Genomic DNA, 25052 nt, shown 5'->3' with positions numbered 1-25052 from the left:
TAGGGACTATGGGTCCTAGCTGTCTTGATCGGAGAGACTATGCTGCATTGCTTGCTGGGATGTGTAGTCCGTGGCTACATCTCTAGTAGAGCAGAGTGGCTGCAGTCCTGTTATGCAAATTCCATAGATGTGGCCTTCAGCCTCCTGATGATTTACCAACACAGCCCTCAGCTGTGCACAGATTGGGCCCCACCCCTAGCTTATGGCAAGATGTAAGAAAGGATCAGCAAGAGTTTCTTTGGGGCAGGGACTATCTTTTTGTTCTGTGTCTGTACAGCGCCTAGCACAGTGGGGGCCTGGGCCATCACTGGGACTCCTCGGTGCCACCACAGTACAAATAATCAGTATATCCTATTAGCCTGTCTTGGCATCAGCAGTAGTTTGCTTTATTGTGAGGAGGGACAATGGTGCCCTACACATCCCGTATGAGATGGTTAGGAGTTAGTTTCCCCTTTCCAGTCCCTAGGTTTGTGGTTTGAGTCTCTTTTTGGTGATCATGTGGCATTCCAGTGGAGACTCTCTTGTACTGGCTGATCTAGTCATGATTACCCGGTATAGACTACTGGGTTAGAGTTAATAAGCGAGATGTCCCCCCGTCTTTCCCTGCAAGTTGTCTCTGTCACACAAGTCCAAACTTGTCCTCCCTTCACTTATCTGAGTATGTCAGGAGGCTGGAGGTCTTGTGGACACAGGCAACCTGAAATGTGCTCCCAGTTGGCCTGGTGCTACTGTTCTGTAGTAAGATGGGCCACTCAGAGGGAGGGCCAGGGCTAGCTGAATTGCCTGGCTCACTGCCAGTTTTTGAGGTAGCATGTTGGGAAAAGTGGGGCTGTGTCTCACCTCTCCATCTGTGAGCAAGCAGGGAGAGCCAGAGCAAATGCTGCAGACTCTGCTTGTGGTGTAAGTGAATGAAGGGGCTCCCTCTCCCCGGCAGCTGTGGTCAACATGGCATCTCATCCAGGCCATAAGCCCTTGTCTGACTGTCTGTAGTTTGGGTCCCCTTCCTGGTGGGCCAGCCACGCTCTCAGCCACAGACTTCCCTGATGGCTATTCCTTGTTGACACTCTGATGTCCCAGTATGTTTATCCCAGGCAACAGGACAGTGAAAACACATCCTACTTCTCAGCAGTGACTTGTCAGGGTATCTCTTGCAATGAGCTGTGGGGGCTCAGATGGAATAGGGAATAGAGAGGGTGGGTGGGCAAGGCATATGTGTCTGCCGATCTGCACTGCATGTTTGCATGGCTCGCAGTGACATGCTTTCATCCCATCTCTGTGAACTAATTGCTCTTTCTTCCTTTCTGTGTTTTTCTCTCTACACACTCTCTGTAGCTGCCTGAAAATGCTCAACTTGTGGTGAGTCCCTCTCTCCAGTCCCTGGGCAAGGGGGAGCGGACCAGACTAGACTGGGATTGGCAAAATCAAACCAACCAAAACAGTGTAATAGCTGCACAAGTTAGAAATCCAACCCAGTGCAGCTATTGCTATTACAAGGGTGGGGAACACATGCAGGATGGGCTTGTGTGTGTGAGAGGAGGCCGCAGTAGGCCAAGCAATTGAACTAATCTATGGACTGATCCATTGAAAGCTAAAAAAATTTCTCTTCCTTTATCTGTTCAGCTCAATGTATTCACCAAACATGCAAGTGTATGAGCAGATAATGTCTAAAGGAGTTAGGCAGAGTCCGAACCAGGCTGAAAAATCCCTCACGGGAATTCCTCACAACAGATGGTTCTGCATGGAAAGCTGTGTACACCATGCCCGTCTCCTGGGAGCAGTGTGCGTGTGGCTCTTTCCTTGGGAGCCTTGCTTATATGAAAGTGAGCAGGGCAGGGTTCCCATCAACAGATGCGGTGGTCTAGAGCCATGGTCCTCAACCTCTTCCATATTGGGACCTCCTGCCTCCTAGCTGGGACCTTCCTCTCATTTGGCAATCTGGGAAGGGCATGGTGGTCATGGCCCACAGGCTGAGAACCCCTGATCTTGCTCCAGGTTGGTGGGGAGGAGGTGGTTGCCTTCAAGAAAGTTTCTGCAGCTCAAGGACTGAGGGGGAAAGACCAGGGTTTTCATCTAGGAGGGCATGCAGGCTGGAGTAGCTGCTTTCTGAGCCTGCTGTTGGTGTTATGCTCTTCCCCTTTATCACCATTATCCTTGAGTTCCAGGGGGACCCTAAATAGTAACACTCAGCACTTTTATAGTGTGGAGTGCTTTCCGAGTGCTAGCTAAACTGTAATCCTCAGGACACCCCTTTGAGGGGGACATGAACCCCTGGTTTTACAGATGGGGAAACTGAGGCGCAGAAGTGAAGTGAGTTGTCTTAGATAATACAGAAGATCAGTGGCAGAGCCAAGGATAAAATCCAGGAGTTCTAGGCTTTCCGTCCACTCGTTCATCTAGTCTCACAGTGGGTTTTGAGAGAGCCCATGTTCAGCTACAGAGACAGGAGTAGAATGTAGGAAGTTTAAATCTCACAGCCCCATGTGTGGTGAAGAATGTCCCTGCGTGGTGGCAGACTGGTCCTTCTCTGCCCTCCTCTCTACTGGCACTGCCTCCAGTACCGCTGGCATCTCTTTGGCTTCTCTGTGTGTCGTACTCTGGGGCTGTTCTTAAACATTGTCTGCACGCACAAAGGTCACATTCTGTATAATTGTCAGCCTGTCTTATTCTTTTATTTTGTTGTTTCTGCCTCTGCCTGTGTTAACAACTCTCAGGACTTCCTTTCCTGAACCCTTCCAAACTGAACAAAGGGGCCCTCTGTCTGAGCAACAGGGGCCAAAAGAGAGAAAAGGAATCACCAAGGAAAGAGATGGCTAAAAAGAGCAGCTAGAAATCAGTCAGGCCCTTCAAATCTGGGGTAGAGAGTGAATCTTGGCCTTGGTTCTCCTTCCCTGATCAGATACATGTGTTCGGTAATCCCTCAGACATACTCCTGTCCTGTTTCTCACCATAACAGTTCCCTTCTCCTTTTACTAGTGCCTGAGTCCTGAAGGAAGGTGGTTACTGTGGGAGGAAAATAGAGTGCTACTGGATGGTTAAAATGAGTGAGTGCACATGGGTGGCTCAGGACACTGGGGTACAGAACACTTCACCAGGAGGAAATTCTCTAGCCTGTGTTATGCAGGAGATCAGATGAGATGTCCCCTCTGGCCTTCCAATTTATGAACCTCTAGGGGTCTCATTCAAAACCAGCTTAGGGTGGTAGTGACCAAAGTCATTACCCATCTGATGGCTATCCAGGACCTATGTGAAATCATTCATTTGCTAGTGACAGGATATTCATGTCACATGTTCACCACCCCACTCCATAACTGACCCTCCCATGGGAAATCTCTGGAGGGAAGCTAAGGATAAGCCATGGAGACCGAATTGCTCATCACCCTTAGAGGTGATTGCTGCTGGCTAGGGCTGAGGCACATAAGCAGGCATGGTGTATGTACACTTGCCTTCTTGTTGCCATCTCTGTATCTGCTCATGGCTGCATGGAGGGTATCGCTCTCCCGGGCTGCCAGTCTAGCACCTCTCACTAGCAGTAAGTGTGCTTAATAAGGAAATTAAGTAGTTATTCCTCATTTTCAATCACCTGTAATTGGGCTGAGACAGGAGAGGACATGCACTCCTCAGGGGCAGTAGTGTATATTTCAGCTCTCAGATAAATACCAGTATTAAAAGCTTGTTTAGAGCCACCACTGACCCAATAGCAAATGAGTCTGCCTGCAGATGCTGCTGCCATTCTGTGGCATAGCTTCTCAATATCTTTGCTCTTGTGTGCTTGTTAGAGGTATTTGCATGAAAACGGGATTTTTGCATACCTCTCTGCCTGTTCCTTATTCTTCTCCTCCCTCCTCAAAGGCCATAATCCTAATATCACAACTGGTCACTGAGGAAATGGTTGTGATGTCATGGGGAAGAAGATAAGCAGTACAGGAGCAGGTGAACTTGCTAAGTACAAAGATCTTTCCATGCAGATGTTCCTGACACTAGAACCTGAATACAGAGTTGTCTTTAAATACCATGTAATTCCTGAGGAACCACCTGGAGCTGACAGACTGGGTGACTCATTTTAGTATATTCCACAAATGAAACCTCCATCTTTCAAGGATCAGCTTTGAAGGGTGTTTATTTCACACCACCTCTATCTCCATCATCCCATGGTTTTGCCTCCCTGTTCACTGTGCACTGTTAGCCTTCCCTGTCCCAGATCAGGGAAGAAGCAGGGGTTGTATATTTGTAGACTAAACTATTGGTCTTTAAACTGAAACTCTTATTACTTACCATCAGTCAAGGGTTCAGTAAAGGAAGCTGGCCCCCAATCAGATCCTTTCAGAACTAGTCCTTTTCAGCTTACCATGAGCAGTTTAGAAACACAGCACATCATGTGATTGGAAATATTTAGTCAGGCCTGGCTCAAACCATTCCAGCACCTTTTAGAGCACAGTCAATTAGTAGTTTTGGGCAGAGGGAAACAGCCCGTTAGTGTATCTCACCTGTTTCCTTCACTCCCAGCAACTGGAGAGCCCTGTTCTGCTGCAAGACTTCATCTGCCTTCCTGTTGGCTATTGTGCCTTATTTCCTTGTTCCCAGTTAATTTCCTTGGGGCAGGGACCTTGGCTTCATACAGCATCTGGCACAACCAGTCCCTGATTCTGAGCATGGCCTTTGGGCATCAGCAAAACATAAATAATAATGATCAGTTGAACCTCCTCTTCCATAAGAGCAAATCCCAGTGTGTGAAAGCACCTGGATACCTGCCTTTATGGTGATCCATTGGCCCTTGTCTGAGCACAGTACTGCTGCCCTTTCTATTGCGGGCTAGACTGGTCTGCTGCTGGCCTCGTGGACTTTCCTTCTATTGGAGGAGGTGTTGGTAGGTCTGTTTTGTCCTTAGTGCTGGACATGTTGAGATCCCATTGCATGTACTCTGAATGAAGGGAAGAAGCCCACCCTGTGCAGTTCATGGAAGTCAGGTGGCGGGGGGCCTGCTGTAGGGTCTAGTCCACTCTACTGACTTGCTGTGTTCTTTGTGCTCCAGGTGCTGCTGCTTCTTTAAGAGGAAAAGGAAGAAGACTGCCCAGCGTCACAAATGACAGGTGCCTCTTGGGTTCTTGTAGGAACTCCAGCTACAGCTCCTGCCGTGTCTTACTGAAAGGAGCTTCTCTCTAGGGGGAGGAGGCGGCGTAGGAGGAAGAGAAACAAGTGACATTTTAAACCAAAAAGAGAGAAGAAAATAGTTCCAAAACAAACCGCTCTGGGGTGGATCTGCTCCATGGTTTCCTCATTCGCTCCAAGCCTGAAGCTCCTTTTGGGATCAGGACTGCAGCTGGCTCAGGCCTTGGTTGCCCAGTGGGCAGGTGGGCTGGCTGGCTGACCCTCCTTCCCATTGTTTACGGCAGAAGGCATCATTCACACAAACCTGAGAACTATGCTTTGTTTCCTGCTCACTTTACTCCCCCTCACACTCTCTCTGCCCATCCATCCTCCTCCCTCCCAAATGGAAATACCCCTGGTAGGCTTCTTTGGCTAAGGGGAGGTGATAGGTGGTTGTCTGAGCAGGAAAGACATGTGGGAGAAGGTCCTGGCTGGTATGAGGCAATTTCTCCCCCAAGTCCCTTTCAGCATCAGCCTGTACTGCCAGCCTGGCCAGGTACAACAGTGGGACGTAGGCTCCCTCCTAGGCTCCTTGGGAACAGTTATACTGTAGCGTGAGACTTGCAATCTACTGTTCCAGTCCCTTAGGTTCTCTGGCTTCCTTGTTCGCTCCCTTCTCCAAATGGTAACAGAGCAGTGCGGATTGTTTTAAAGAAACAGACATTGTTGCACTTTTTATTATTTTTTAGCATTACAGATGCATATTGTGTCTGTAGATTTTTCGCATGGACAAGTGATGCCGGCACAGACAGACATTCAGCTTGGAATGTGGAGGGGTGCAAAGAATGTCCTCAACAGAGGGTTTGCTTGCAACATCCAGAAAACCCTAAAGCTAATCACCTATTGTTGGTCATGCGCTGAGAGAAACCTACTTGAATTTTGAATCACCCTTTGTAGCTGCCAGTGAATGTCCCTACCATGGTTTCCTACTTGGTGCCTGACCTAACCAGCCTGGAGTTGGGGGGCACTAGCTTTCTGTTGGAGCAGGGAGAGGCATCAGCCTCGCTGAGCTGGAGGAGTTTTCTCTGGGTAGACAAGCAGATATGGATTACATAACTGAAAACCTGATGTTTCCCAAACTGCAGATATTTTGTATGGCAGGGTGGCCGCCTAACCTTCTCAGATGGTTTCTGGGAGGTTGATTATGGAGTAAGCACCTTCCTTTCAATTTACTAAATAGTCTACAATGGAAGTGTTTGAGAGAGCAAAGCTACCCAAGCAGGGAATGGACACTTAACTGCCTTACAGTGAGTGCATCTGCAGGTGGCCAGATAAGCTACTCAAATCAGACTTTGTGTAGGTTTCAGTGTGCTCTACAAGCTGCCTAGGCCTGAGTGCAAGCTCAGAGGTCTGTCTGTGGGGCCTGGAGCACACACCATGCAGTTCTCCCTGTAGTGGGAGCTAAGGTCTTTTTAACACACCATTCTTGAGTCAAACCATTATTTAGCAAAGGGCTTAGGGCACTTGAACTCTCATATCCCAATGTAAGGATTGCTGAGCTCTGAAGAGGCAGCTGCAGTTACTCCTCGGGGGAATTGTGTGGGGTCTGTGTGGCAAAGGTTTACAAGAGCTAAAGAAGCTTTTTTGTGGAGGCTAGGAATTGGTTCCTCGTGCTTTGCCTGTTTGCATATCACATCAGAATGGGATCAGACCCCTCATTTCAGGGGATGTAGTTGTCATGTAATTAGGGCTCTCCCACCCCAGTGCTTGAATTACATTCAGAGGCAGAGTACGGAGGTTCTAATATACCATCTCTTCAAAATGGTGGTCCAGCTGCCTCTGAGTGCATGTAGTGACATGCACTGAAAGGGAAGCGATGGGAAGAAGCAGGGAAGGAGTGTTTGTTTCAGGGGTGGGCAGAGACTCCCTCCCCCTTCAGGCAGAGCAGCAGTAAGGCAGGCGAGCACGCTGCTTCCGTTCAGTGGTTAGGATTTATAGCTTGAAACTCAGCCCCTTTTTCTATCGTGAGGATTCTGCTCTCCCAGAGAATCCCTTTGGGGTGTTTCTCAGCTGCTAGCCATTTTCTGCTGGGATCTTAATGCCTTATCCAAATGAAAAGAAAGCGGATATAGCCAAGCGTTTTGCTGCTCTTTCCTCTCTCCGCCACTGGGGTGAAGTTAAGCTGGGGGCTAGCTTGCTCTTCATTCACTAACCCACCAAGAGATTTGTAAACCCACCTTTTTAATTCTGCAAGAACTTTTCCGTTAAGTGTAACAAGTGGGGTGCAAAAGGAAAGGGCTTTCCATTCCCCATGAGTGTGGCTGCTTGGACTCCCTAACCCTTTTTCTTTCTCCCAAGGAGAGGAGGGTAGGGGACATTTAATCACTTAGTTTTGTCGCTCTGCCTCTTCCTGAACTCTTCTACTGCTGTTGACTTTCGAAGAAGTCAGGCTGTTTGAAATGAGCATTTCCTCATACCCTCACCATAGGAAACCATGGTTCGGCATCTTGGGGGGAGGGAGGCGCAGGAATTTGTGGGGAGAAAGCAGTTGTATGCTCCCAGCTCTCCAGATTGTACTGGGCCCTGAGACACAAGCATTGCTGCCCTCCTAAACCCCATTAAGTGCCTGTCACCAAAACTCAGAGGAGAAACTCAATTCCTTCTGCATTTCCTGACATTGTTCAGTCATTCCTAACTATTTCCAATCAGGGAGTAGCTTGTAGTTTGCAAAGTATGTATGGGGAGGGAAGTGTCTCTGCATTTTTTTTTGTTTTTGTTCTTAAATATTATTTTTAAGTAAGTGAATGTATTTGATTGGTAGAAATTTTCCTTTGTTTTTAAGTGGGTCAGTTTGAAAGCTATTTCATGTTGACCACACTAGTGCTTTGCTCTGGGGAGTTGATGTTCTTTTAATCCTATGATGATGTATATGAAGGGGAGAGAATGTATCTCCCCAAGGCATGCTGGTAATGCTCAATTATACCAAGCCCTCTTGCACTATAGTCATACATTGGACTCTCCAGAAGGGCAAAGGATGTAAAAAGCGGGTAAACAGTAAATCCTATTCTAAGGAAACTATTCGAACCCATAAAGTTCAAGAAGTGACTGGTGATAAAAACCAGATCGAGCGGGCCATCTTACAGTAGGAATTAGAGCATTAAACCCACCTACATTAATTCCCTGCCTCTCCTCCCCACTGGAAACTAATATATTAGTTGGTATATACCTGCATACTTCCAAGAAAATGAGAGGAGAGAATCTCAGATCACAGCTGGCCAGTGGAGCTGCTGCGCAGGAGCATCATCTGGCTGTCCTATGCTTCCTTCGCATGGCCTAATACTACAGCTGGATTTCCAGATGTGGTTCCTCTGCAGCAGGGACCCACCAAAGTTCCATTGCAGTCTCCTGAGGTCTCAAGTGAGGTTTTCAATAAAATTTTGCACTGCTGTATTGAACTCCATGTATAGATGTAATTATTACCCCTTCCTGAGAACACTTACTTATGGATGTTTTCTTTGCTTCAATCTGGACTCTCTTGGTAACCCTTCCATCCTGTATTAAAGAACCTCTGAAACCCTCTTCGAGGGGACCATGTACAGTGTGGGAGCTTTTGAAATTCTTTTTATTTCTTTAAAGCCATGAACAGTCCAGCCTTATGCAGCTTGGTTAAGGAATGCTGGAACTAACCCTCTTCTCCGCACACTTCCCCGTCCCACTTCCCTGATAAAAGAAAGCAGGCACCATCACTGGTGACTTTGCTGTCTGTTGTTTGGACACAAATGGATGTGAACTAATCAGAAATGTGCTAACCACATGCAGCATAATCAGTAGTCCTTTTGTATATCAACTACAGTGTGGCAAAACATCAAATGTGTCTTCCCCATATGGCAAGGGCATGACCACCTCCTGCCTCCTGGCCAGTACACTACAGAAAGGCTGTACCACTACATCAACTGAAAATTCAGCAGCAGCTCTCACTTTAGCTGAACTCTGGAGTTATGCTCAGACCACATCAGAATCTAAGCAGAACATAACATCAGCATGTTGTGTGCAACCTTGTGAAACCCCAGTCCATGAGGGAGGGTGGGAATGACTTGCACTCATGTTGAGCATTGTCTTCCTCATTGTCTGTCCATAATTTAGCTGCTCTGTTGTGTGTAAAGTGGGGGACAGGTGCTTGTGAACCAGGTATCTAGTAAGCAATGCTTGGGTAGTTGAAATGAATCAACTAATCTGCTGAACTGCCATGATCAAGAGGTTTCCAGCATGCAAATAGCAATTGCTTATTTATTCTCAGTACAGTTGGAAAAAATGCATTAAAGCAGCTGCTCTTTATTAGCCAAAAGAAGCATCTTCTAAAAGTAGCTTTCAGTATACTTAAACAGAAAAAGCACATATAGCATTCTGTCCGTGATGATTCTCAGTGTTAGTAACTGCTTAATGCCAGGGTCTGCTTAGCTGGAAACCTTACTCCTACTTGATCACAACCTTCAAAGTAATTACTCTTTTAGCATGAACTGTATCACCTAGTTTCCAGAATCACTGCTCCCAGGAGCACTAGTGCTCTTTGAGAAGGAAAAGAAACCTCAAAATGTCTTTCCCCTGGCCCTTTAAAACATCTATATGAGGCCATCTCCTCTTTTGTGGTTTGATTGTTTCCAGTAACCAATTAGCAAGCAGTAACTTCATAGTATTCCATTTTGACTTAGGATTCTGACATGAGTAACATGCCTGGGTCCCTGAGCTTGTTGCATGGCATCTGTTAATAAAGAGCAAGCTGGAGACTGCTGAGCTGAGCCCTCCCTTGGTAGTGCTTGTTATTTCAGATTGTGTTTTGGAGGGAGTGCTGTTTGAACACCTAAGAACAGTGTCCATACAGCCATAGCTGCCATCCTGTTTTCCCCTGCAAACCAGCATGTGTGAGAGAGAGAGGGACAGAGAGTGCTAAAGGCACCATAAATGGGGAAACTTTACTTTTCCACAATACCACTGAAGGTTTCAGGGAAAGTCTTGAATGCGGGTGCCAGCTGCCAGCTCCATCTCTTTGTCAAGAACGGTTGGTTTGAAAGTGAAGTTTCAGTTACCAACTTCTAGGTGAGCATTCCCCTCTGCAGGGTGCTTGCAATTTGCACAGTGTTTGGCGGTACCGTGCCCTAGGACTCTTCCTGTACTTGAGTGAGTACGTGGTTTTAAAGTGTTGGGTGTTTTCAGTTACATTTTCAGGTAACTGACTGCAACAGAATTGGTTTTTCAGGCTTCAGTTTAATAGTCGTACAGTATAGGTGATAGATTCTGATTCAGATCTATTTGAATAGAGAACATGAAAAATGTATTCCCCACATCCAAAAGGAAACCCACTCCAGTATTTGTGTGTAAAGGTGTGTGTGAAGCTGGGCTTCAGAGTCTGAAATAACAGTGAACACTTCTCTGTGGGTTTCTAGTTTGGTTGACCAAACTTCATATTTTAAAGAGACTTCAAACTCTCTGACCAAGATTTTTTTTCCTTTCTCACTCCTCTCCCTACCTTTCTGGGGCAGTCCCAACATGCTCTTTAGTACATCACAAGTATTTTCACGGCAAGAGATCAGAGCCTTGGGACCTCACTGAATTAATACCAATTGAAGTAAGGGCCTAGTTCTGATCGCCAAGAGTAGGGAGAAACCACCCAGAAAAGGGACAGTTCTCTGTTATGTCTTTGGCCTGCCCAAATCACAGGTGCAAGCCAAGCCAGGAGGAATACAGGCAGGACAAGGCTTTAAAAGACATGTCTAATCCTTTTGAGAGTGTCTCAGGAAAATTATCTTCACAGTAGATGCTCGTTTCCCACCTGTATAGCTCTAGCTGCACAGTGCAAACAACTCTGAGAACCCTGGTTTTTCCAAGTGTTCTTGTAAGAAAACAAGTGACAAGTTCTCTCTTCCCAAATTAGAACAGCAAGCTGGTACTGATAAAGTCTTATTTGTAATTATGAGACAGAGAGAAGAATATCCTCTGGGAACATGTAGATTATACCAAATACATTATAAACCACAAATCCCCAAATAAAAAATACTGTCAAGTGATTAATTCCCACTGGAAACTTTACAAGCTATAATTTATTTTGTCTATTACTTTAATTTAGCCCTTTGTACTTCTGAGGGAATGTTAATTGCAACTTTTTTTACTGTAAAATACATGAAAATCAGCTGTGGAAATCATTTTTTAAATATTGCGTGGATGTCTGATTCTTGTTTAAAATGCCTCGAGTTTTTTATCTTTTGTTTTAAATATGTAATGCAATGTTTTATTCATATTTCAGGCACTGGTCTCAAAGCTCAGCTGTGAACATGGAACTTGTAGTATTTTTTAACATGAATGTCAATTTAAAATGTGTTTGAAATGGTTCAACCAGGATAAGGGCTTATATCATGGGGAAGACCCCTCCAAGGGGAGCTCCTTTCCATCAAGAAAATGGGTCCTGCTTACTGTTGGTTTCTCTTTCTGATTTGCCCATTTATTGGGGCATCATGAGAAACACAACAAATGTGATCTTTAATTACCCCCCTTCCCCTTTTGGGGGGCAGGGGCTCCCGTTTGCACCCTTTTTGTATGTAAAATAAAATGTCTTACCTTTACTCTCTGTTCCCACTCTTTAGTCTTTTATAAAGTTTGATATGTGCATTCAGGATCCAATATGGGCCAACTTTCCCATTTGAAATATCAGGCAAATGGAGGCAGCTGCTCCTGTGGTGCAAAGCTTGTATGCACTGTTGATCAGTAGCAACAAGGGAGTATGCTTACCCCAACCAGACAAATACCAGTAGGACCAAATACCTACCAGTCTTACTCCTCTCCAGAGGAAGTGTTCATCTGAAAAATTTAAATGTAATTCACACAGCTTTGGAAAATAGCATGAAAACTTTAGTGCAGGCAAAAAAATCTAGTAGCTAGGCAGACCACCCTATTACCATTAGCAGCCCATCATAGTGCTCAAAGCGACCTGAATAGCAAACTTTCCTTTTCCCTGATCACTTTTGCTCCTTCATGAGAGTTACATAGGGCCCCTAAAGACCATCACACTCTCACAGGACACTTGGGTTAGGTGGACTGATGACAGGATCTCAGCATGCTGCTCAGTTGCCCTAGTGCTTCAGTTGTTGTTGATGCCTCAAGATGGGGGCAGATCTTGAGCTTCCTGCTGCTGAGGTAGTTTAGAGGTCATTCCATTGCAAAGGCACAAATTATTCTGAGCCCCTTCTAACAGGGCCTTAGGGACCTCTGTATACAAGTGCTTTCCTGCTTTTATATTTCTTAACATTTTTGGGTTCTATGTTGTCAGTGAAAATTAAACATGTTGTTTTGGGGTTTCTCCTCTAGATACATGTAAGGCTACTTCCAGTGATGTCATCCTGCATTTCAGTTGTACTTACAGCTGAAGGTACCCAAACAAAGGAAAAGCTAAAGGCCCAGACATGCTTCCTGCCTGCTGTACTAGTATTTTACAATAGGTTAGAGAGAGACATGTGATGTTTGATTCCAAAAATGCTTGGGTCTTTTCTGCTAACACATGAGACTATCATACCTTAAATCCTACTTTAGAGAAGGCCTTTGAATATGGTGAAGTATTTGCTGAGCTGGGATTCCATCCACCTGTGCAGCTCTGGCAGTGTGTCCCCTACAGCATGGTAGTGCACCCCAGTATGGGAAAAGGCTGGGTTTAGAGTGCTGGGCTCCAGGAGTGATTCTCTGCTCTAAGTTTCAGAGGGGTAGCAGTGTTAGTTTGTACCCACAAAAACAACGAGGAGTCCAGAGTCAATCGTCCTGGACATCCAATAGCAGATTTAAAAGTAGCCATCCTTCAACAAAAAAACTTCAAAAACAGACTTCAAAGAGAAACTGCAGAGCTACAATTCATTTGCGAATTTAACACTATTAATTTGGGCTTGAATAGGTACTGGAAGTGGCTGGCTCACTACAAAAGCAATTTTCCCTCTCTTGGTATTGATACCTCATCAATTATTGGGAGTGGACCACATCCACCCTGATTGAATTGACCTTGTCAACACTGGTTCTCCATTTATAAGGTAACTCCCTTCTCTTCATGTGTCAGTATATTTATGCCTGCATCTGTAATTTCCACTCCATGCACCTGAAGAAGTGGGTTTTTTACCCACAAAAGCTTATGCACAAATAAATCTGTTAGTTTTAAAGTGCCACCGAACTCCTCGTTGTCTCTGCTGTAACTAGCTGTAGCTGGGTCCTGAATGCATCCCTACCACAAATGAGTGAATCCATGTGGCTAAGCTCTAGTTCCCGCAGTGGGTTACACTACCTCTTGCTTTCCCTTGTGTGCTGTAGGAGTAACTCAGCCCTGGACACTCAAGCCCAGAGCCAGGGCTAGGCATTAGCAAACAAACTAATTAACAGGGTTCAAAAAAGAACTAGATAAATTCATGGAGGGTAGGGATGGTGGCCCTAGCCTGTTTGCCAGAAGCTGGGAATTGCCGATGGGGGATGGAGCTCTGTTCTGTTCACTTCCTCAGGGGGCCCCTAGCATTGGCCACTGACGGAAGAAGGATACTGGGCTAGATGGACCTTTAGTCTGAGCCAGGATGGCTGTTCTTATGTTTAGGGCTCTGAGCAGCTCGAAAAGGCCCATATTCACTTTTTATTGTAAGAACTTGGCTGTTTTAGTGGGGGGGGGGGGGGGGGGGAGAATATATTCCTACTAAGGGCCCCTACGCAGGTAGTACCAAGCTGCAGCATTCGTCTGTCTCCTTGCAGAGAGCTGAGGAACCACGCCAGATAGCCAAGAGCCCCCTGCTCACTATGGGTCAGGGTCCAGTTTGTAGGGTGATCATATTTCCCAAAAGAAAAACAGGACACCATGTGGTGCTAGCCCAAGTCCTCCTCTCCTCCCCTCCCCCGGTCTTGCCTGCCCTGAGCCTGCTTCCTTCCCTGCGGGGGTCTGGCGCGGGCACTTCCCCTGCCCTCGCCCGTTCCTCCACCCCCGACTACGGACAAAAGTGGGCATGTGCCCCGGCCCCCTGACCCAGTGGGCAAGAACAAGTGGGACAAACGCCCCACTTCTGCCAGAAGAGTCAGGCCGGCCGGGACTGGGATTCGAGAAGAGACCGCCCCGGCCACACGGGACATACTGTCATTGGTCACCCCGCCGGTTTCGGCAGCGCCCGGCCCGGGGGTCGCAGCCCCACGGCTCAGCCGCGCGCTCCCTGCCGGGAGATGTAGTCCTTGCATGGGGCGCGCCGTGCATCCTGGGCGCTATCCCTCGTGGATGACAGTGGGCCCAATCGGCGCGCGCCGCGCCCCGTTCTTCCGTGCCCGCTTCCCATTGGCTAAGACGTGGCCCAATGAGAAACTGGAAACGTGGCAGTTTCTGGGGCCGGTTCCTGATCCCCCTCTGTCCGCAGTGGAACGCGCTACCCTGGCTCGCTGGGCGGGGGGAAGAGCGTCGCCTCCCCTTCGGGATCGATTTGTTCCTTCAGTCCGGCGCCTGTAGGCGGCAGAGCGATTCGGGCCGTACCACTGCCAGGGCGGGGGAGCGGAGGCGTATCCGCCTCGGGCCGGGCGGCGCAGGGCTGGGAGTGGGCGCGCGGGTGGGGGGGGGCGAGCGGCGCGCGGGGGTCCCGGATGCTGGCGGCGCGGCGGGCGCTGTGGTCGGGCTGCGAGCGCAGGAGGATGAAGCTGCTGGTGGCCGCGGCGCTGTTGGGCGGGTCGCTGCTGGTGCTGCTGCTGCCGGCCGCCTCGCGGGCCGAGGAGCGCAAGAAGGGGCCCAAGGTCACCGCCAAGGTGGGCCGTCCCCGTCCCCCCCCGCCGCATCCCTCCCGGAACCCCTCCCAGGGCCCCCTGGTCTCCCCCCGCCGGGCCCCCTACCCCGCCCGGAGTCTGCCCCCCGGGTCCCCGCCCCTGCCGGCTCAGCCCCCAACCCCCTTACTCCTCGGGGCCCCGAGCCCCGCACCCCAGCCGGGGCAGGCCGGACTCGGCTCCCCTAGAGCGGGGCGCGGTGCCCGCTGCCTGGCCTAGCGGCCCTGGAGCCGTGGCCGCGCTGCCGGGGCGGCCCCCGGCAATTCGTGGGTCCCGAGGCCGGGTCTGGCCGGGTGGGGGTGGGTCGGGGCAGGGAGGGGGCGCGGGCTGCTGGCTCCCTGGGGAAGGCTCAGACGGGTGCCCCGGAGCCGCGGGGTCCATCCCTTCCCGCCGGGCTCGCGCGGCCACGGCTCCTCTGGGCAGCCAACAGGGGCGGCGGGCGCCAAGGGTGGGGAGCTGGAGGTGCCGCCGGCCTTTGTCGGTGGCTCGGTTAACCCCGGCCTCTCCGGAGCCCTGCCCCAACCCGGGCCGAGTGGCACGCGCCGGGCACAGATGGGGTCAGCGGGAGGGTCTGTCGGAGGGCAGAGGGTGAGATGACCGGGTTCCTTGAAACAGCTGGAGTCTGGGATCTGCCGCAGTCCCCCGTGCCCGGGTGTGGGGCTGCAGGGAAGGGGCAGGCCAGCCTGTGAGCTGAGCCCAGCGCTGTTCTAGGAATGGGAGCCCCAAAAGCAAGGGCTCTGATGGCAAAAAGTCTGGTGGCAATTCTCTCTGAATCCATTCAGCCTGCTGCCATCTTGCTGACTCCATGCCAGGCATTGGGGGCGGGGGACCTGATAGCCAAGATTCCTTAGGCAGGAACCCCTGCCAAGCTTGGCTTAAGAGCCTGCTGGTGCATGAGTCTCAGGAATAGAAAGATGCATAGCTCTGAATATAGCCCTAGAGTAAAAGACACAGGCCCTGCCCTAAAGGGCAGATAATTTGGTTTGATGGGGTTACTTGTGCTCCAAATGGATGGGGTTGCTGTGGAAAGGTCTTCAAGGTGCAGCCAAATGAACACTAAAGAGCTCTGAGCTTTCTAACCCCTCCCGATGTTGAGCTTAATCCTCTGCCCCTCATGCTGCTTCTCAGAGTTGGGATGATTTACAGCTCAAAGGCTGACTTGCAGCTGGATCCCATGAGCTGGAGCTGCTGTCAGCTAGCCAGCCAGCCAGATAGGCTCAGTGCCTGGGCCTGGCATGGTGGGGAGGTGTCATCCGACTGGCTCCATTTCGTATTCCAAGTGCCACGCCATGACAGGAGAAACAGGAATCCCTGGCTAACATTGCTTCCCTTGTACCACAGGTGTATTTTGATCTGCGGATCGGGGACGAAGATGTTGGCCGGGTCGTGATTGGCCTTTTTGGGAAGACCGTCCCAAAGACTGTGGAAAACTTCGTTGCCTTGGCCACAGGAGAGGTGAATGAACCGCTGGGCAATGACCCTCACTCTGGTTTCCCAACTCACCTGGAGTTGCAGTGTGCCATTCAGCATAAGTTGGTGTTGGCCCTGGTGTGTATACGCACACCCGCCCCCGCCGGAAGCAGGGAGAAAGTCAGGTGCTGGGCTGGGGAGCAGTAGTGAGGTCGTTCCAGCAGCACATGGGGTGTGTTTGTTGGCAGCCTCCATATTAATTACAGGTCAGATGTGCTCACTGGTTGAGCAGACCTTCCATTTCTCCTTGATGGGGTGTGCCAGCTGCCAGGGTAGTTATCCTTTGCAGGCTCATCCTGAGAGTTATGCTCAGGTTTATTCTAAATACACTTGAGGGGGGTGTTGCCTCGAGCCACAAAGACCTGTAGAAGGTCTACCAGCATTGCTCAGCATCCTGGCACTTCAACCCCACTTTTGATACCCCCCCACTTCTAGTTCTGCCTAGGGGGAGGAGGAGTGAGTGGGGGAGCATGGTCTAGAATGGGGGAGTCACCAAGATACTTCCCAGTCTCCTGCTGCTGCACTGCCTGTGAACCAAACCCCAAGGGAATAGCAGTGTGGCATGTCCCCTTTTTTATATAACTGGCTATCAAAAGGCTGAAGCCTGGGGCCCCCAAGACTGAGATTTCTGAGTGCAGCGCAGAAGGCTGTTTGCCACGCCCCTTCTCCCATGTGTAAGGTGGAGGGGTCTGTGCACAGCTGCCCGCTGCAGAGAGATCAGATCCCTCACTAGCTCCCAACACTTGGAGCCCTGATTCTTGTTCACTGCCTGCTGCTGAGGGCCAGGAAGTGTTCTCCAGCAGAGCCCTGGGCTCCGGTCACTCGCTCATCGTGGTGAGTGCTGGGTTGGGGCCTTTCAGTGGGAGTTGAGTGTCTAACTCCTTTTGAGCCTTCTAAAAATCACAGCCCCTAGCAGTACTAAACTCTTCTCAGCTCTGTCTTGCATTGGGAATGGAGACAAGTCCCACTACCCTCTGGGCTTGCTGGGGGCTAAAGTTCTTGGGACCCTGAGCTGGGATGCGTTGGAGAAGATGCAAAATTGCCCCAGGTTCCCATCCCTACCCCTTCACTGAACCAGCTCCTGTCCTTGCCCAATTGCCTACCGTAGGACTGAATTTGCTACTCTCCTGGTAATCACTGCTCAGCCTGCTCCCATTGAACTGTTCCTGGACTCCCCCTCAACCCTGGCTGCAGGTTCAGGCATGCAGTGCTGCAGTATCAGTCGCATTTGAAAGGGTTTCTTCCCAACCAGGAGGGCCAGAGACATAAATGGACACTCTGTACTGCTGCCTGAGACTGCAATCCATAGGAAGAACTGGCTTCCTGCACCAGCTCAACCTGCCCTGTCTGGGGGGAGCACCTCTTTGGGGAGATGGGTAGGCAATGAAGCCGTGATTGTGGGGGTGGAGCAATCCCTTAGCTATTGCCCAGGCACTTGCTCCTCCCCTGGCCTCATGTTCACTCTCCTCTGTTCCAGAAAGGGTTTGGGTTCAAGGGCAGCAAGTTCCACCGTGTGATCAAGGACTTCATGATCCAGGGAGGAGACTTCACCCGCGGAGACGGCACCGGAGGTAATGCTGGGCCTGTGCCACCCTGCCACGGGCCTGTGCTCCAGGCCATGAGCCTTGCGCATGGACTCCCTCAGGCTGTGGATCTGCTGCACTTGCCCAGCACTCTGCAGAGCCACTTTGGAGTTAGAGACATAGGCGCTGACTCTGTGGGTGCTCCAGGGCTGGAGCACCCATGGGGAAAAATTAGCAGGTGCTCTGCACCCACCGGCAGCCAAGCTGTCCCCTCCTCACCTCCTAAGAGCTGTTTGGTGGTGCTTAGGACTTTCTGGGAGGGAGGGGGAGGAGACGGAGAAGAGGCGGGGCAGGGGCGGGGACTTGGAGGAAGGAGGTGCAAGGGGGCGAGGGGTGGAATGGGGGTAGGGCGGGGCTGAGCACCCACCGGGCAGAGTGGGAGTTGGCACTTACGGTTACAGGGATTCTCCTGAGTCCTGCCATTCCCCAGCACGGACAGTGCACTCAGGCTCTTGCTCAGACAACACCCCACCAGGGATCACCCTTGGTAGGGGACTCCTGGCTGTGCTGTGGAGAAGGGTGTCGCAGTGAGCAGCCAGGCCTGAGCTGAAGCGTCTCCCATCAGCTTGTGTAACCAGAGCTCCTGCTTAGGATGGGCACATCACTGAGAATGGGCGCTTGCAGAACAGGGTAATTATTGACTAATCCATCCGCAGTCATCCAGTACCAGCATCTGGCAGTCTGAGGCTTAGGGAAACCCAAACATGGAGTTGTATTCTTGATCTTGGCTAATAGCCGTTGATGGACTTATCCTGCATAAACTCACCTTGTGCTTTTTTGAACCCAGTTATACTTTTGGCCTTTTACAACATCCCCTGGCATCGAGTTCCGCAGGGTGACTCTGCGTTGTGTGAAGAAATACCTTCCTTTTGTTTGTTTTAAACCTGCCTATTAATTTCATCAGGTGACCCCTGGTTCTTGTGTTACGTGAGGGGGTAAATAACACGTCCTTGGTCACTTTCTCCGCACCAATCATGATTTTACTGACCTCTGTCAGATCCCCCCTAAGTCGTCTCTTTTCCAAACTGAACAGTCCCGGCCTTTTTCTCTCTCCTCACACGGAAGCTGTTCCATCCCCCTCATCATTTTTGTTACCCTTCTCTGCACCTTTTCTGATACTAATAGATCTTTCCTGAGACAGGGTGACCAGAACTACACGCAGTATTCAAGGTGTGGGTTTACTTTCGATTTATACAGTGGCATTATATTTACTGTCTTATTATCTATCCCTTTCCTAGTGGTTCCTAACATTGTTAGCTTTTTTTTTTTTTTTTTTTTTTACTGTCACTGCACATTGAGTGGATGTTTTCAGAGAACTATCCACAATGACTCCAAAATCTTTCTGGAGTGGTAACAGCTAATTGAGACCCCGTCATTTTGTGTGTCTTGTCCGGATTATGTTTTCCAATATGCATTACATTGCATTTATCAACATTTCATTTCATCTGCCATTTTGTTGCCCAGTTACCCAGTTTTGTGAGATCCCTTTGTAGCTCTTTGCAGTCAGTTGAGTAATTTTGTATCTTCTGCAAACTTTGCCACCTCACTGTTTTACCCCTTTTTCTAGATAATTTATGAATATTTTGAGTTACTGGTCCCAGTACAAATCTCTGTGGGACCCTGCTGTTTACCTCTCTCCATTGTGAAAACTGACCATGTATTCCCAGTACAAATCTCTGTGGGACCCTGCTGTTTACCTCTCTCCATTGTGAAAACTGACCATGTATTTGGGGGGAGGGATAGCTCAGTGGTTTGAGCATTGGCCTGCTAAACCCAGGGTTGTGAGTTCAAACCTTGAGGGGGCCATTTAGGGATCTGGGGCAAAAATTGGAGACTGGTCCTGCTTTGAGCAGGGGGTTGGACTAGATGACCTCCTGAGGTCCCTTCCAACTCTGATATTCTATGATTCTGTGATTCCTACCCTTCGTTTCCTGTCTTTTAGCCAGTTACTGATCCATGAGAAGACCTTCCCTCTTATCCCATGACTGCTTACTTTGCTTAGAAGCCTTTGGTGAAGGACCTTGACAAAGGCTTTTTGAAAGTCTGAATACACTGTCCACAGGATAACCCTTGTTCACATGTTTGTTTGACCGCCTCAAAGAATTCTAATAGATTGGTGAGGCATGATTTCTCTTTTCAAAAACCACGTTGACTCATCCCCAACAAATTGTGTTCATCTATGTGTCTGATAATTCTGTTCTTTGCTGTAGTTTCAACCAATTTGCCTGGTACTGAAGTTAGGCTTACCATCCTGTAATTGCCAGGATTGCCTCTGGAGCCTTTGTTTAAAATTGGTGTCACATTATTTATCCTCCAGTCATCTGTTACAGAAGCTGATTTAAGCTATACATTACACACCACAGTTAGTAAGTTTTGCAGTTTAATATTTTGAGTTCCTTCAGAACTGTTTAATTTATCAGTTTGTTCCAAAACCACCTCATTCTGGGACGGTTCCTCAGATTTGACACCTGGAAAGAGTGGCTCAGGTTTGGGAATCTCCCTCTCATCCTTTGCAGGGAAGTCCATGGCAAAGAATTAATTTAGCTTCTCTACAACGGTCTTGTCTTCCACGAGTGCTTCTTTAGCACCTCGATCATTCAGTGGCCCCACTGATTGTTTGCCAGGCTACCAGCTTCTGATGTACTTAAAAAAATTTTTTGCTGTTTTTGTCTTTTGCTAGTTGCTCTTCAAATTCTTTTTTGGACTGCCTAATTATACTTGACTTGCCAGAATTTATGCTCCTTCCTGTTTTCCTGAGTCAGATTTTACTTCCAATTTTTAAAGGATGCCTTTTTGTCTTAACCACCTCTTTTACTCTTCTTTGCCATAGTGGTGTTTTTTGGTCCTCTTACTATTTTGGGGTTTTTTGGTTGGGGCATACATTTAATTTGAGCCTTTATTATGTTTTAAAAGTTTCCGTGCAGCTTGTGGGCATTTCACTCTTGTGACTGTTCCTTTTAATTTCCGTTTAACTAGCTTCCTTGTATTTGTGTAGTTCCCCTTTTTGAAGTTAAATGCTACTGTGGTGGGCTTCTTTCATATTTTTCCCCCCCTACAAGGATGTTAAATTTAATTACATTATGGTCACTATTACAGAGCAGTTCAGCTGTATTCACCTCTTGGACCAGATCCTGTTTGCCTCTTAGGACTAAATCAAGAATTGCCTCTCCCTTTGTGGGTTCCAGGACTAGCTGCTCCAAGAAGCAGTCATTAATGGTGTCTAGAAATTTTATCTCTGTATCCTGTCCTGAGGGGACATGTACCCAGTTAATATGGAGATAGTTGAAATCTCCCGTTATTATTGACTTTTCTTGTGTTGTAGCCTCTCTAATCTCCCTGAGCCTTTCGCATTTTCCATCACCATCCTAGTCAGGTGGTTGATAGTCTATCCCTCTGCTAGACTGTTGTTCAAGCATGGAATTTCTGTCCACAGAGAGTCTGTGGTGCTATTTCATTCATTTAAGATTACTGTATTTGATGAATAGTGCCACTCCCCCACAATGACCTACTCAGTCATTCCTGTATATTTTGTACCCTGGTATTACTGTATCCCATTGATTATCATCATTCCACCAACTTTCTGTGATGTCTGTACTATCAATAGCCTCATGTAATGCTAGGCACTCAAGTTCACCCATCTTAGTATTTAGACTTCTAGCATTTGTATACAAGCACTTATAAAAATAGTCAATATTTAGTTGTCTGCCTTCATGTGATGTAACTGAATGGGACTCCTTCTCCTTTGACTTTCTCTTCAGCTCCCACCTGTACTCTCTCAACTTCTATCCTCTCCTCTTTATTAGGTAACAGAAAATCCTCGTTAATAGATCCTCCCCTAAGAGAAATCTCTGTCCAAACCATGTGCCTGCGTGTATATATACACCATATACCTGTTGGCTTTCCCCCAGCCCTTAACTTAAAAACTCATCTACAACCTTTTTAATTTTACCTGCCAACAGTCTGGTTCCATTTTGGACTAGGTGGAGCCCGTCCTTCCTGTGTAGCCTCCTCCTTCCCCAAAAGGTTCCCCGGTTCCTAATAAAACTTAAAACCCTCCTCCCTCCACCATTGTCTCATTCACGCATTGACACTCTGCAGTTATGCCTGGCTAACTGGCCCTGCATATGGAACTGGAAGCATTTCAGAGGATGCTACCATGGAGGTACCTGGCAGCCACCATGGAGGTACCTAGCAGCCTAAATTTGGCCTCCAGAACCTCTCTCCTATCTTCTCTGTGTCACTGGTATCTACATGTACCACGGCTACTGGCTCCTCCCCAGCACTGCGTATTAATCTAGCTAGATGTCTTGAGAGAGCTACAACCTTTGCACCCAGTAGGCACTTCACCATGCAGTTCTCCTGGTTATCACAAACCCAGCTGTTTGTGTTTCTAATGATCAAATCCCCCATTACTATTACTGTCTCTTCCTAATAACTGGGTTCCCTCCCCTGGAGGGGGCATCCTCAATGCGAGAGAACACCATGACATTATTTCGAAGGAGGGTCCCAGTCATGGGATCGTTTCCCTTTGCTCCACTTTGATGTTCTCTTTCTCCAGGGCTTTCATCCTCCTCAGCAGCACAGAGGCTGTCAGACTGGGCGGTGGGGCTGCTCTCCTGGGTCCCAGAAAGTGTCTGTGTACCTTTGTCTCCCTTAGCTCCTCCAGTTCAGCCACTCTGGGCTCAAGGGCCTGTACTCTGTCTCTAAGGGCTGTGAGCTGCTTGCACTAAATGCACATGTGCCACCTACTCACAAGGCAGGTAATCAAACATGCTGCATTCAGTGCAATAAACTGGGTAGCCCCCACTCTGCTGCTGGACTTCTGCCTGCATTATTTTTACTCTTGCAGCTTTTTTTTTTTTTTTTGGAGTGGGGGGAGAGGGAAGTTTGATTGGCAGAACATGAGGGGATCTGGTCCTCACACTCCTCTAAAGTCCCTTCCAAAACTCTGCTGTTCGCTAGCTCCTCTGGTTGCTTAGGAGTTGGCTTTTTAACCCCCTGTTCTCCTTTAGGGTCCCTTGACAAAGGGGCAGGACTATTCATGGGATTAGGAATGAGAGGCTGGCAGGCTAGAACCTTATTAAGAAGCTCCCAGCCTGGCCTCGCAGGCGGCTAGGCTTAGCACTCTGCCCCCCAAGACAAACCAACCACACCATGAACTTCAATCAATGAGGCACACAGCAAGCGAACAGACAACAAGCTCCCCCAAGGGTCACTTAGTCACTTCTGCTCCCGCTGACTAGTTCTAGCAGCTGCCCCTTGTTGCAGTGTGTCTCTGCTCCCTACCCTGACCCTTGCACTAGCAGCCAGGCAGGCACGTGGCACAGTATGAGCACTAGATTCCCTTAATAGTTCAGTCTCCCTCGGGGAGCCCTGGCCAACGCTCCTTACACAGGAACTAGGAGGGCTTCTGCCTGGGACCCTTCCCTCTTGTTCATTCCTAAAGCTGAGCCACTGCTGTTTAAGCAAAGACTAGCTCATTGCTGCATATCTGTATTGTGACTTGCAGAGGGTGGGTGTCCCCTGGCTCCTGCCCTGGGAGCTGTCCATGGAGCGTGACCCATCCTTGTGTGTTTTGAAAGTGCCCATGCTCCTGTCAACCACAGCACTGCTCTCGGCCACAGCTCAGTGCACCCCTAGCCTGCCAGCATGGGGCTCCCTACCCATATCTGTGGCACTTCCCCTCCCTCCCAGAGGGTGTGTTGGTTCTTGTAGATGGAGGGAAGACTTCCCAGCAGCCTCACTGAGGAGCTGAGCCCTGCATGATGGGGGTAGATGCGGTCTCTTCTCCCTGATGGAGGCTGCTGCCTCTCTGGATGTGCTAATATGCTCGTCTGGTGCTAGCAGTGGGAGCTGACCTGCATGGAACCCATGACTGTAAGCTGCTCCTCTTCTCTCGTTGCCAGGCAAGAGTATATATGGTGACCGTTTCCCTGATGAGAACTTCAAGCTGAAGCACTATGGACCTGGCTGGGTCAGTATGGCCAATGCTGGCAAGGACACCAACGGCTCCCAGTTCTTCATCACCACAGTCAAGACCTCCTGGTTGGATGGCAAGCATGTTGTGTTTGGCAAAATCCTGGAAGGGATGGTAAGGAGAAAGCCACATCCCTGGTGGGGTGGAGGGGAGATGCCCAGGGGTGATGTGGGGTGGGGGAAGCACCCTCCCTGGCATGGCTGATGCGCAGTTGGCTGTGCGCGCCCCTGAGGGAATGGGGCCTGGGCTGCATGTTAGACCTTGCTAGAGCGCCAGACAGAGCCCATGGCTGCTGTGTCTCTGGAAACAAAGGCTGAGGGGGGTGAGTCTAGTATTGTCCTGGCTCCTGGGAGAGGAGGCTCCTTTTCTATATTTTCTGGAGCAGGCCTGAGGTGAGACAAGGGAACAGCTGGGAGTTAAAGTTGGAGCTTGCCAGCTGGGGAAGGGGTGGAAACACCCCTCTCAGCTTTGGCTGTCAGGGGACCCTGTGCACAGGGACATCCCATCCTCACTGTGGGTGTCCCCTAGTATGTGGTGAAGAAGGTGGAGCAGACCAAGACGGACGCTCAGGACAAGCCCCTGAAGGATGTCACCATTGCTGACTGTGGCACCATCGAGGTGGAGAAACCATTTGCCATTGCCAAAGAGTAAACCATCCTGCCCAAGCACCAGGGCAGAACCGTGCGGCCAGGGCTGGCCTGTGAGGGGCTGCGGGCTGTGATGCTCCATAGGGCTCCTTGGATCTAGCTACCGTCTGGGTGAGCAGCAGCTGTACTCTGCCACCAACCTGCCCGGCCTCTCCTCCTGTTCTCTGTGACCCAACACATTCCACCTGGCCAGCAGACGGGGTGTGGGTCCATCACTTTTGTAAGAAGCACATGCACCAATAAATGTGATCAGTGTGTTTTTTATAGGACTGCCTGAAGTGCGCTTCCTGTAAGGTCTGAATGCGCCCCTACATAAATAGCTTCTTCCCAGGCCCTTCTGCCTGAGCAGGGCAACAACCAGCCTTTTGCTGCTTTTATGCCCCACTACTGTGGCTAAGGCATTTGAACAGAGAGCTTGGAGGCACATGATCTGCTTTGGACCTCAGGCAAGGCCAGGGCTGGTGTCTGCACCTCCCCCTGTATTGC

The 25052-nt window shown here is 49.3% G+C and overlaps 2 protein-coding genes across 7 annotated transcripts in view; both read left to right on the top strand.

Annotated features, from left to right (window-relative positions):
* Positions 1–11699, top strand: part of CSNK1G1 (casein kinase 1 gamma 1) — a 267816-nt gene extending 256117 nt beyond the window's left edge. For 3 of the 6 annotated variants that reach the window (XR_012670195.1, XM_048866987.2, XM_048866981.2), the window contains 2 exons: positions 1333–1356; positions 5030–11699. Coding sequence is in view for 4 of the 6 variants with exons in the window: in XM_048866987.2 (XP_048722944.1) it covers positions 1333–1356; positions 5030–5084 (79 nt within the window). In the remaining 2 variants the exon portion in view is untranslated. The remainder of the gene's footprint in view (positions 1–1332; positions 1357–5029) is intronic. The other 3 variants (XR_007358830.2, XM_048866988.2, XM_048866983.2) reach the window with 1 other exon arrangement.
* Positions 11700–14688: 2989 nt separating this feature from the next.
* PPIB (peptidylprolyl isomerase B) lies at positions 14689–24832 on the top strand. Its single transcript, XM_048866999.2, has 5 exons — positions 14689–14874; positions 16231–16344; positions 17837–17930; positions 23849–24033; positions 24448–24832. Exons 1-5 carry the CDS (start codon positions 14716–14718, stop codon positions 24568–24570), a joined length of 675 nt encoding a protein of 224 aa, XP_048722956.1. The 5' UTR covers positions 14689–14715; the 3' UTR covers positions 24571–24832.
* Positions 24833–25052: the final 220 nt, after the last annotated feature.

This window comes from Caretta caretta, chromosome 10, assembly GCF_965140235.1.
Source record: "Caretta caretta isolate rCarCar2 chromosome 10, rCarCar1.hap1, whole genome shotgun sequence".
Taxonomy (NCBI): Eukaryota; Metazoa; Chordata; order Testudines; family Cheloniidae; genus Caretta; species Caretta caretta.
This window is presented reverse-complemented; position numbering and strand designations above follow the sequence as displayed.

What these genes read in the sequence shown, in the direction of transcription:
- PPIB (XM_048866999.2), top strand. Translation starts at nt 14,716, where the DNA reads ATGCTGGCGGCGCGGCGGGCGCTGTGGTCGGGCTGCGAGCGCAGGAGG. An exon ending in GGCCCAAGGTCACCGCCAAG is followed by an intron (nt 14,875 to 16,230) that starts GTGGGCCGTCCC and finishes CTTGTACCACAG; the next exon opens with GTGTATTTTGATCTGCGGAT. An exon ending in CCGCGGAGACGGCACCGGAG is followed by an intron (nt 17,931 to 23,848) that starts GTAATGCTGGGC and finishes TCTCGTTGCCAG; the next exon opens with GCAAGAGTATATATGGTGAC.